General features: G+C 40.2%; 2 protein-coding genes across 5 annotated transcripts; one reads left to right on the forward strand and one right to left on the reverse strand.

The window, feature by feature from the left end:
- Positions 1–369: 369 nt before the first annotated feature.
- HAUS2 (HAUS augmin like complex subunit 2) lies at positions 370–4,995 on the reverse strand. Its single transcript, XM_053981016.1, has 6 exons — positions 4,708–4,995; positions 4,442–4,534; positions 2,725–2,794; positions 1,802–1,934; positions 1,051–1,159; positions 370–913 (listed from the first exon to the last, which is right to left on the reverse strand). The coding sequence occupies exons 1-6, from the start codon at positions 4,993–4,995 to the stop codon at positions 764–766; spliced, it is 843 nt and encodes a 280-aa protein (XP_053836991.1). The 3' UTR covers positions 370–763.
- A 55-nt stretch (positions 4,996–5,050) lies between these two features.
- Positions 5,051–10,688, forward strand: LRRC57 (leucine rich repeat containing 57). Of its 4 annotated transcripts, none has more exons than XM_053981007.1 (6): positions 5,051–5,131; positions 5,831–6,002; positions 7,136–7,271; positions 8,289–8,557; positions 9,009–9,194; positions 9,751–10,688. In XM_053981007.1, the coding sequence occupies exons 2-6, from the start codon at positions 5,919–5,921 to the stop codon at positions 9,790–9,792; spliced, it is 717 nt and encodes a 238-aa protein (XP_053836982.1). In that variant the 5' UTR covers positions 5,051–5,131; positions 5,831–5,918; the 3' UTR covers positions 9,793–10,688. The 4 variants fall into 4 exon arrangements, with proteins under 4 accessions (XP_053836982.1, XP_053836985.1, XP_053836983.1 ...); XM_053981010.1 differs by lacking the exon at positions 5,051–5,131 and adding an exon at positions 5,259–5,427; XM_053981008.1 differs by lacking the exon at positions 5,051–5,131 and adding an exon at positions 5,580–5,696.
- Positions 10,689–11,609: the final 921 nt, after the last annotated feature.

Raw genomic sequence — 11,609 nt, forward strand, 5'->3', positions numbered from 1 at the left:
TCTCTTCATGAGGGTTACAAACTGGGACAATCAATGGTTTTGATAAACTGTCAATCTTACTCATGTAACAAGAGTTTTATTCTAAGTGGGACACTGAAAATCAGGCCAGCAACAGAAAAAAAGAGGATCTGAAGAATATATTTATCACTACCATTGAAGCATGGTTTGCAAATCAGTAGACCTGCCATATATTAGCAAGTCCATTTCCTGCTTTCCCACAAGACCACATCAGTCATAATAAAATGTAATTTAAAACTAATTAAATTTCTTGACTGGAACTCTTATAGAAGCATAAGCTTGGACCAAAGACTTTGCTCTGTAATTTTAATTACTGGATTTTATAATAAAATCAAAAGCAAGAAACTGAGCTTTTGAAATCTAGTGCTTTTATTAAAGTTTTATGGCAACATACAAAATACAGTGTTTTATCAAGATGCTTACAAAAATGAATAAAGATACTATAGCAAATGCAAAAGAAAAATTGATACAATTTTCCATTGAGGATACAGGCTCCAAGGGACTCCTATTTAACTATTTCAGACAGGAACTCTTTAACAGGTTTCTCAGTACCTGGTCTTCCTATGAGCTTCCCTTCATTGCCCTTTTTTTTTAGTAAATAGTTGGAGAACTGTTACTTAATAACAGGACTATAACTACCTACGAAGTCTCTGTTGGATTAAAAGAGACCAATATTGCAGTTTTCACAGAAGACCCTAGGAATGTAGTTCTTTGAGTAGTCATTCTAATTGAGGAAAAGGATTTGTTAGGTTAAGGATAAGCCAAAATCCAAGTCAGCGGTATTGCATACATTGTTAGAATACACTTCCTTTTGCAGTTCTTCCCATTTCAGTATTTGCTCTGTCAGCTCCTCCAATTCTATCATGAGCACCTCTGTTTTTGACAAAGTAGTATCCTGAAACAGAAAAAGGTTGGATTTAGTCTCTATACATCCTGTCAGTCTGTCAGGATATAGAAATAACCTAAACAACCAAACAGCACTGCATTTTTCATGCTGGAGAAGACAGCTGGCTCAATTCTTTTACAACTCACCATATTGTTCATCATATGTGGTATCTGAGGGATGCTTCTCACAGACTGCAAATGGCTTTCAAGCTTCTCAATGAAAGTTACAGCCTCAGTCAACAACTGTACTACACACCTGTAACCAAAAATGAGCTCAAAAGTTGTGCTAAACAACAAGAATTTAATACTTATAAGTTCTTTTTCATTGCCCTGCTTTTCTTAGTCCCCTTTTACAGCTTTATGCAAGTTCCTAAACATCTAATTAATTTTTCTGCAATTACACTTCTTGTATGACTCTTAGGGCAGGAATTAGAGAAGTGAACTCCTTCAGTATCTGGGCTAGATTTTTAGACTGTAAGAAGAAGGACTATACTTTTAAAACATGCACTATGCATGTCTGGGAATCAGTCACGTTTCGTTCCAAGCAAGCAACAGTGGAATGAAGACACCCAGTGCTAAAGTAACAACTCCTGCTTGGGAGAAGCATAACAAATCTAGCATGTACCACATTTGTTTAAAACAATACATCACAACTTGTTCTGTAGACTTCTAAAGACGAGACCAATAACCGAAGTAAATATTCATATAATATGTATCACTACCTTTCTATGAATTTATCAATGGGTAAACTACCAGTTTTTAGCTGAGGTTTTGCTACCATTTTTAATGTCTATTTTTATCAGTGGAAAATTATTGAAAACATAAGATTTTTACTGTCTGTTAGTTCTAATTAATTTGGTCTCCTGCAAACACGAAAAATTATTTTCTGTGCACCTACTTGTGATAGGTAGCCTCAATAGGCAGGCTCTCTTGACATCTGTGTTTGATCATCCTCTTTCTGAGATCCCTCTTCTCTTTCAGTATGGTTTCCAGGTGTCTGTTCATATCTTGCAAAATCTCGCACTTTTTCCCTATAAAATAAAATTGCAAAGTTGAACCTATTGTCCTGCTAAAACAAGAGCAAAATTCCTCCTGAAGACAGAGAGGAAAATACTGACCTATTGCAGTGGACAGTTTATTTTGAAGCGACATTAATCAGAATGGCTTTTGTTGGAGCATACATGATTTAGTATCAGCATGCACTCCAAGTCACAACACCTACTTTTTAGAGATAGATATGATTGGTTTACATTATCTATAGTTTTAAGTAAATTTCATCTCTGTGAGATGAAATCAACTATACCATAGCACTGAAGTATCACAGCAGATTTCACTGGTCTAGCACAACAGTAGCAAGCTAGAATATTTTTAAGCACACACAAAATCATACAGAGTGTGCAAAAATAAAGAAATCTATGCACATACTCCCCAGTTGTTAAATTAAAAATGTAGTAAGTCTCGGGGAATAGAGATGCAACAGAAATACACTGAGTTTCTGGCAAAGAAGCAGAGTAGCACATGCAGGTCAATGGTTACTGATGATCTCAGAACTGATGATGCACTGACCCTGGGGAGCTGACCACACCTCCTACACAGTTTTGGAGAATGAGTTACACATGGACCTTCTATGAGACAGCAGAGAGTGCAAGCTTAAATAATATGGAAACATGCTTTAGGTGTTAATAAAACACCTACCACCTCTAACAAGTTATTCAGGGATAACTGCTGCAATAACTTCTAGAAGTGTCATGTACTCAGATGAAACATTAATCTGCTGCTAATTTAAGACTCTTGGTGTTTCTATGGTACAACTGCACTTACCTAAGTAAAAATGGTGAGTAATGTCTGCTGTCTCATTCTCCAACTGCATCATTTCAGTTTTCAGTTTTATCTACAACAGCAATAACATCAAATGAAAATGCATTTTTAACATGCTTATCCAGACACTGCTGACTCTCCTGGGGTAGAGGAGGAAGTAAAAACGGAGAAAGTGACAGCACAGGGAGAGCATGTGTGTGAAAGAGGGCGAGCATTTAGCACAAGAACATATTGCCCTGCTCTCTGGAGAACTTCTACTACTAGGTGGGGCTTTTTTGGTCAATAAGACCAAAGACTGCTTAAAAAGACCAATCTAAATAATTTGGAGATTTGTGCTGGAAAAGACAGATCCTGCAATTCATTCCTAAACCACAGAACTTATGATAGAATGGTTTGGGTTGAAAGGGCCCTAAAAATCATCTAGTTCCAAGCCCCTGCCAATGGGCAGGGTTATCACCCACTAGACCAAGTTGCTCAGAGCCCTCTAACCTGGCTCTGAACACTTTCAGGGATGGGGCATTCACAGCTTCTCTAGGCAACCTGTCCCAGTGTCCCACCACCCTCGTAGTAAAGAATTTTTCCTAAAATTGAATCTAATCTAATCTCTTTTATTTTAGTTTAAACCCATTCCCCCTTGTCCTAGCATTTTCTGCTTGTGGAAAAAATCACTCTCCCTCTTTTCTTAAGCCCCCTTTAAGTACCAGACGGCTGCTGAACAATCCCTGCTCTCTGAGTCTGTTTTTGTAGGAGGGGTGTTCCAGTCCTTGGATCATCTTCATGGCTCTCCTCTGAACTGCTCCAACAGGTTCACTTCTTTCCTGTCCTGAGGATCCCAGACCTGGACACAGCACTCCAGGTGGGGTCTCACAAGGGCAGAAGAGAAGAATCCTCTCCCTGGCCCTGTTGGCCACACTGCTTTTGATGCAGCCCAGGATGTGGTTGGCTTTCTGGGCTGTGACTGCATATTGCTGGGTCAGGTCCAGCTTTTCATCCACAAGAAACCCCAAGTACTTCTCCACAGTGCTGCTCCCAATGAGTTCATCTCCCAGCCTGTACTCATGTCTGGGATTGCCCTGACCCATGTGCAGGACCCCACACTTAGTTTTGTTGAGCCTCATGAGGTTCTTGTGAGCCTACTTCTCAAGCTTGCTCAGTCCCTGTGGATGGCATCCCATCCTTCTGCTATGTCTGGTGCTCTTCTCCTGCCAATTCCTTAATCACTGAATAGTCTACTTTTCAAACCCATGTCTCTCCTACTTACATCTCTTACAAAGCAGTTTCATAGTCTGTGTAGTGTCTAAACCAACATTACAGAATACAAGGCAACAGCTGATTAAAGCAGTACAAAATGTCTGAGGTTACTGCCGGCTAACCAACAAAATTGCCTATAGAAACACGTTTTTGTGTACTGAAGTCAACTACAAATTCTTCTTTATTGTTCAGTTTCTTGAAAAAAATTTCAGGTAACACTTTAGTCAAAGGTGCAGCCTACTGAATCCTTCTATTTACACCTTAAAATTTTGTTTCACAGTTTTGTTTTCTTTATGACAACCCAGTCCACTGGGGAAAAAATGCCGACTGTTAAAACAGCTGAACTGTCAACAAACTCCTCAAAACATGAAACAACACGGCACGTGGCACTCTGCTATTTCATCGGGGCCCTGTATTACCTCCAGGTATTGAAGTGTTGAGTGTACACTGACAATAGTAAAGGCTGTACCTCATTGATTTCGGCTTCCATGTTTACCATTTCTTCCATCTCTGAGAATTTTGCAAAGCATGGCGCTCTTCTGCAAGTTAAATCCAAGGTCTCCTTCGAAAGTAAGACAACAGGAAAAATGCAATCAGCAGCATGAACGTACCGGGCAAATGCTCCATAATGGCTTGTAGTAGTTTAAAGTTGTTGCTCTCCCGCGCTCCGCAGTTCGGCCCAATTCACGAGAACAACGCTACTCCGCGGCGCTGTCCCGCAGTCCCGGGCGGTACCTGGCTCACGGCGCCCGCCGCCACGCACCGCTCCAGCAGCGCGGCCACCGCCGAGCGCTCCCCGGGCTGCCAGGGCCAGGGCGCGCCGCCGCCCTGCTCCTCATCGCTCTCCCCGCTGAGGCACGAGCTGCACTCCAGATCCACCTCGGCATCGCCATCCAGCTCGGAATCGGAGTCGAGCTCGGCCTTGCCCGCCCCGCGGAGCCCGGGCATGGGGCTGGTCCTGGCCGCCGCCACGGGCGGGATCCCGGTGTTCCGCAGGGACAGGGAGCGCCTGGGGGCCGCCATGGCGGGCGTGGCAGGAACGGCGCTGACACGCGTCCGGTTCCGGGCGGGCGCTGCGGGAGCGGCGGTTCTGCAAGGGCGGAGCGCGGGGGACGGGAGGGGCTCCGCCGCGGAGCGTCTGCCGGCGGCGCCGGGACAGGTTGGTTGTGCCGGGCCGGGCCGGGCCGGGCCGGGCCCGGCGGCCCCCGGCGCTGTGGGGGTCGGGGCCGGAGCAGCAGGGCGGGGTTGGGGCGGGGGGACCGCGGCCTGCTGCGGGTCAGGGCTGGCCTCGCCCCTTGCCAGGGGGCCCGCGGCGGCGGGGAGAGCATCTCCTGTCGCGGCTGCTTACGTGCTGTCCCCCAGGCTTCATTCCCCACCGCCCGGCTGCGAACCCGGCATTAATCCCGGGCCTGTGACCCGTGCGCCCTGGGATTAAACCCCGCTGGGGTTACGGAGGTGGGTGTCGTTTGTTCGCTAATAGGCACGGCAGAGGAGTCCGTTCTCTAAATAGAGTAAAGGTCTCAAAAAACCCAAATAAAACAGTGTCGGCAGGCCAGCGCTGGTAGATGCCACAGAAATCACAGCTGGTCTCTGTGGAGAATCTCCTTACGCTGCGGGGCCTCGAAAGAGGGAAAATACAGAAATGTGCAGTTTTCTCACTTAGTTTTAACTGTGCTTGTTGCATAGTTTCAGTAAGGAAGACGTCTTAATTTAGGTAAACCTAGGTAAACCTTTAGACTTCTAGGTTTTAGTTATGAGGGAGATGAAAACACAGCAGTGAAATGGTTCATTGTGTCAGAGTGCTTGTAGTGTTGGGGACAGTGCACATAAAATGACTTTTTAATTTGCTTTATCGCAGAGACTTTGGATTGCAGTTCTCTAGCACAGAGTAAAAACTGGCTGACACCATCACTTGAACTCCGTGTGCTTGACAGAGAACTGTTACGATGGGAAATAGTGCACTAAAAGCCCACCTGGAGACAGCACAGAAAACTGGTGTGTTTCAGCTAACAGGAAAGGGACTTACTGAGGTAATGTACTGGGAGGGGAAACATGGCTGTTTGTGTGTATGACTGATACTTTTGGAGAGAAATTCCCAGTTGTTGTTGTAATGCACTTGCATACATGTATTTCTTATAAGCGGTCATGAAAAATATTTCAAGTTGTTTTTTTTTTCCCATTTTTGCTTGCCTTGTCTTCTGATTGAAGATTTATCTGTCAGGGCACTTGTATGAGCCTATGCTTTACAGTGCAAATATGTTCAAGAAATACCAGTTATGATGTTGTGCTTTTAGGAAATGGCTTTAAACTTGAGGGGGAAAATACAAATTTTATAACTATATTGTAACTTAGAAAGATCCTCCACAATTTGTCACATTTAGGTGACACTTATGCTGTATTTAGTTGTAACCATATGATTAGTCTGTACAGGCTGTTCATTGGGCTGGCAGCAAGCATCCTGAAAGTTTATTATATTGGAAATTATCTTAACTTAGACTCAACTGCAGAAAAAAAACCCAGAATGTCCTGGAGCCAAAAATAACTCCTTATTACAGTAACTTTCCAAGCCTTTTCTAACATACCTTCTTCCACTGTCCCACCTCCTCTCTTCACTTTTTCTCTGTCAAGCCAAAGGAGGATCAAAACCACTGGCTTATTCACCAGGACTCCTTGATGGTGGTTGTCAGATTTTCATTTTATTCACCTGAGTGCCAAGACTCAGTACCAAAGTGGTACAGCATGTAAATAAGAATAATGAAAATGGTATACATAATTATTTAAAAAGGAAAGCAGGAGAAAAATTTTCACATCATACTCTGCTAAAATACAGAGTTATTAACTGGCTATAGAGTATTTAAAATGACAGGCATGTCTAAGAGGAGCAGGTAAGAGGATGAAAATGTAATATTTTAAATTTTATTTATTTGGATGAAAAACTACTACTTCTTTCTGTTTTCTTTATAACCCTTTTCCCCTCCCCAGATGAAAAAAATATTTTTAAAAATATGTGTTAAATAAATTTGCTAATCACACTGTGGTGATTGGGCATTGTGATACATATGACAGTATGTAACAGTGAGACAATTAAAATGTTAACTGTACAACTTGGAACATTCAAATTTGTATCAACTTTTTAAATGCTGTATCTTTTTCCCCCCAATAGTTTCCTGAAGATCTCCAGAAGCTAACAAGCAACTTAAGGACAATAGATTTGTCGAACAACAAAATAGAGCTCTTGCCACCTCTCATTGGAAAATTTTCCTTTTTGAAGAGCCTTGCTCTAAACAACAACAAACTGAGTATGCCTGCTAATTAATATCTCCACTGATTTTTAAAATAATAACTAATTTTCTCTATCAAAAACTAAATTTAATTATTTAACTCTCACAAGATGTAAATGGGGAGTTTAGTCACCTAAACTGAAATCTTTGGAATTCATGTACAGGATAAAAACCTCTAAATCATAAGTTCTACAAAACTAGTTGTTGCCACTTAGTGTATTATCAATTTTACAATGACACATAAGTACTTAAACCTATAGAGGTTTTGTGCTGTCACTTAACCTGACATGAGTGTTTAACAGTGCCAGATGGTTTAGTACTTGCCTAGAGAACAGGTAATGAAGATGACATGTAGATAGTGTTGCTGGCCATTCAGCTGTTGTTACTGTTTCTGTTAAACAAGCATCCATCATTTTGGAAAAACCACAATGAAGAAACTAGGGGTTTTGTGCATTATGTATTATCTGCCTTTTTGAAAAAACAAAGATAATTTGCAAACCTGATTGACTCTATAGTGCAGCTCAGGAGTGTTAGAGGTTATACACATATGTAGGTGTAAAGAGGGACAAATGGATGCCAGCAGATCTTACCTGGTGATGTTTTTGTGCTGGTATGACACAGCATGAATTATCTCCTAACTTACTTCTATAAGTTGAGTAATACCTTTAAAGGGCAAGGGTGAAGCTGTGAATTTTGTGGTATTTCAAGTGTCATAGAACATGCTGGCAGAAGGTTAGTAAGGACTACTGACAGGTCAAAATCTTCTGAACAATGATTTCAGACTGTGATTTGAAGGTCTGCCTTGTCTGCAGATTATTTTAATACATTTATGGATGATGGTTAAAAAGCACGTGTTGTCTGTGGGCTTAAGTTTCTGTGCAGGGATCTGTGTCTTCACTGGAAATTGGGGAGGAATTCAGTAGTGAGAAATTACTTAATATAGCACTGTTCTCTCTGCAGAAGCTTATTTTAATTAAATGAATATGAATGTTTACTGCTTTTTAGCTCATACGTTTTTCTGTCATTTTTCTCTAGCTGCTTTACCTGAGGAGTTGTGTAAACTGAAAAAACTGGAAACACTACACTTGAATGGCAATCACTTGAGGCAGCTACCGGCTGCATTTGGACAACTTTCAGCTCTCAAAACCCTGAGCCTTTCTGGAAACCAGCTTCGGACTGTGCCTACACAACTCTCTGGTCTTCGCCATTTGGATGTGGTAGATCTTTCAAAAAACCAGATCCAAAATGTCCCTGACACTGTGGGAGAGCTGCAGGCTATCGAACTCAATTTGAATCAGAATCAGGTCTGGTAACTGACATGTTGTGGGAATGTAGATTTAGGACTTAGTATACAGCCTTAGGAACATAAGATGAGACCATCAAAACATTATAGTTAAAAGACATCTCCTGGACACAATGCAAATGAGGAATCATAACTAGATTTTCTGTACCAATACATCCAACTTCCTGATTTGGTGAACAAAAAAATCCTGAATTTAGTCATGCAGAAAATTGTTTGAACAGTTCTTGAGTAGGAACGTGATAAAGAGATGTGTAGGTTGCTTGTCATCGTGAAATAAAAAAAAGTTAGTTTGATTTTTGATAATTTGTTACTTATGCATTGCTTTTAAGTACTTCCTATTAATGTAGTTTATATTTACAATATGGTAGGTGTTCTGTGTAAGTTGGAAACAGATCACTTAATAATCATTGATCACTACCATTTTAATCCTATTTCTCTTTTCATTTCCACAGATTTCCCAGATCTCAGTGCAGATCTCCCACTGTCCACGCCTCAAAGTCTTGCGTCTAGAAGAAAATTGTCTAGAACTCAGCATGCTGCCTCAGAGTATCCTCAGTGATTCCCAGATCTCACTGCTTGCAGTAGAAGGCAACCTCTTTGAAATCAAGAAACTCAGAGAACTGGAAGGTTATGATAAGGTTTGTTTTGTTTTGTGTTTTGTTTCTTGTCTTTATTTAAGAAACTCCTGGTGAAGTCCTTAGTCAGAATACTAAGCATTTATGCTGGTGAATAAAAGCATCAAATAGTCTGTTGGTGGTGTTATTGCTACTGGATTCATAACTAACCTCTGAAAATATCTCCAGGAGTTCTTCAAAGATAACTTCCTTGTAGGATTCAGCATCTTTCATCAGCATCTTTTGAAGGGTAGCTAATTATGACAAGCGTGTTTTCACTTTGATGCAACAAAAATAAGGGATGCTTTGAATGATACAGCATTCGTTAAGTATTTAATATTAGTTCATCCTTAACACTGGAGATCTGACTATTAATCTGAATTGCAGCAAAGGCCAGAAAGGTTTTAGGGGTATCTTTGTTTGAAATTAAAGCTCTAATAGCTATGCCTGGCATATAAAAATGTGCTTTAGATACAGAATGTTTTTGAGTCTGAGAGCAGAAGCTCAGCTGCTTTTAGTAGTAATGAATCCTCTATTAATTTCTGAAAAAATAATAGATTTTTTTTTGTTTTCTTTGTAGTACATGGAACGATTTACAGCTACAAAGAAGAAGTTTGCATGATCACTGTTCTGACCCTTATATTACTAGTAAGAAGACTTAGACTAGAAGCATCTGCTTCACTGACTTGAACCAAGACTGATGAAGGAAATGATCAGAGTACTCATCTTCTAGTAGTCTGAAACAGCCTGTTAAGACCACATTGAATAAACTTGAACTAGAGAATATAGGTATTGAACTGATGAACCTGCCCAGGGGCCAGTTTTGATTTTTGTGCCACAATAGCTTTTAACACAGAACATGTTCTCCTTTGTCAGGGCTTGTTCTTTCACAGAGAAAGGGAACAAGCATTTCAAAGTTGCCAGTTCCCTTTTGTCAGGAAGCTGGCTGTTGATTTGTAAGAGGATTATTTCTTCTGGAAACATTTTTCCATGATAGCACATGGAAGTTCTACCACCAAAGCACTGTAGGTCTTGCAGTAAGCACTGTTCTGCAGAGAACTTTTACAAATAAGGTTTTAGTTTATAACCTGTCTAAGTTGTTTTTTTCCTTAATGAAGCACAAATAGTTGTGGTTAAATTAAATGTTTTATTAACAGCTTCCAGTAAAGAAATTGTGGTTTGAGCATCCTTAGTTTATATTTTACTTTACAGGTTTTCTTTTCCAATAAGCAAGAATTGCACTACAGTCCACTTTTGCTTGAGCTGTATCAAATAAAAATTAGGTTCATCTTCAGTGTATTCAGGAAAAATGTATATTGCTAGAAAATATATTCTTGCACTGACTCCCTGTGTACAGAGCAATGCTGAAGGTTTTAGTCGTCAGCCCACTGCTGCTGCCTTATTACCAAAAGCACCTAGAAAGAACTAAAAATGTATGCAATTATGTAACTTATACTGAAAAGGAAAATGTACTTGTATATTTTAGTAAATTATTTTCAAAAAATCAGTTCAAATTTATTTGGTGTAACTGTTGTCATTTTATTTAGTAGTACTAAGATGTCACTGAAAGCCCTCACTTAGCTACCTGAGTCTGTCAGTTGGTAACAGCTACTCTTCAACATTACACCCATAATTATGATTAGCAGTAAGTGGTTCTTTTAAGAGATGCTCAGAGAGGTATTTATTTCCCTGACCCTGTTGCCATTTTATTTCAATTCTTACATAGTAATACCTAGAAGAAGAGTGTTTTAGGGGACATCAGCTCCTTTTTCAAAGGATGGATGCAATTCATTATTTAACAGGGAACCAGTTGTACTTGAGACTCCCCATTCCAGCTATTATTTAATTAAAAAACCTAGAAGCTTCTTGACAGAAGTATCTGATAGCTGACCATGTTTATGGGACTACCTTGTTTTGCAAGGCATAACCAGGGACGTGCTTTAAGAACACTTATGTCTTACCATGATGCAAGGCCCTGTATATTTAGAAATCTATTTAACTTCATACTAATAGATTCCACAGATTAGTACACGCAGATTGAGTAGTGAATAAAGCCTCCACACTTGTTCTAAATTTTAGCTCCTTCTACTTGATACCTAAATCTAGCTTTTTTTTCCTAGAGCTTTGCTGTGCATGAGACATCAACAGAACAAATTAGCAGATTCCCTTTTTGCATTCACCAAAGAAGGTGAATATCGTCAATATGTACACATCTGGAAATACTGTGCTGCAGTGACATTTTAGTTTTACAATTTTTAACTGAAAATATCTGTGCTCAGAGATGCTCCTTCTCTCATTTAACATGTATTTATCAGGGTTCTTTTCTATTCAACAACAATGTGTAAGAAGATGTGATAGAACTGTTGAAAATTATGGAGTTAGCATTGTTATAAAAAAAATCTTACAATTGTGGGAAGAATTTCAGTAAATCAACATTTC

This window comes from Vidua macroura, chromosome 6 (genome assembly GCF_024509145.1).
Source record: "Vidua macroura isolate BioBank_ID:100142 chromosome 6, ASM2450914v1, whole genome shotgun sequence".
Lineage (NCBI taxonomy): Eukaryota > Metazoa > Chordata > Aves > Passeriformes > Viduidae > Vidua > Vidua macroura.

Excerpts from the sequence above, each read along its gene's own strand:
- HAUS2 (XM_053981016.1), bottom strand. The coding sequence starts at position 4,995 with ATGGCGGCCCCCAGGCGCTCCCTGTCCCTGCGGAACACCGGGATCCCG. Across the intron at positions 1,935-2,724 it reads TACTCACCATTTTTACTTAG|GGAAAAAGTGCGAGATTTTG; the intron begins GTAAGTGCAGTT and ends TTTATTTTATAG. Across the intron at positions 1,160-1,801 it reads ATTGAGGCTACCTATCACAA|GTGTGTAGTACAGTTGTTGA; the intron begins GTAGGTGCACAG and ends TTTTGGTTACAG.
- LRRC57 (XM_053981007.1), top strand. The coding sequence starts at position 5,919 with ATGGGAAATAGTGCACTAAAAGCCCACCTGGAGACAGCACAGAAAACT. Across the intron at positions 8,558-9,008 it reads TCAATTTGAATCAGAATCAG|ATTTCCCAGATCTCAGTGCA; the intron begins GTCTGGTAACTG and ends TCATTTCCACAG. Across the intron at positions 9,195-9,750 it reads AACTGGAAGGTTATGATAAG|TACATGGAACGATTTACAGC; the intron begins GTTTGTTTTGTT and ends TTTTCTTTGTAG.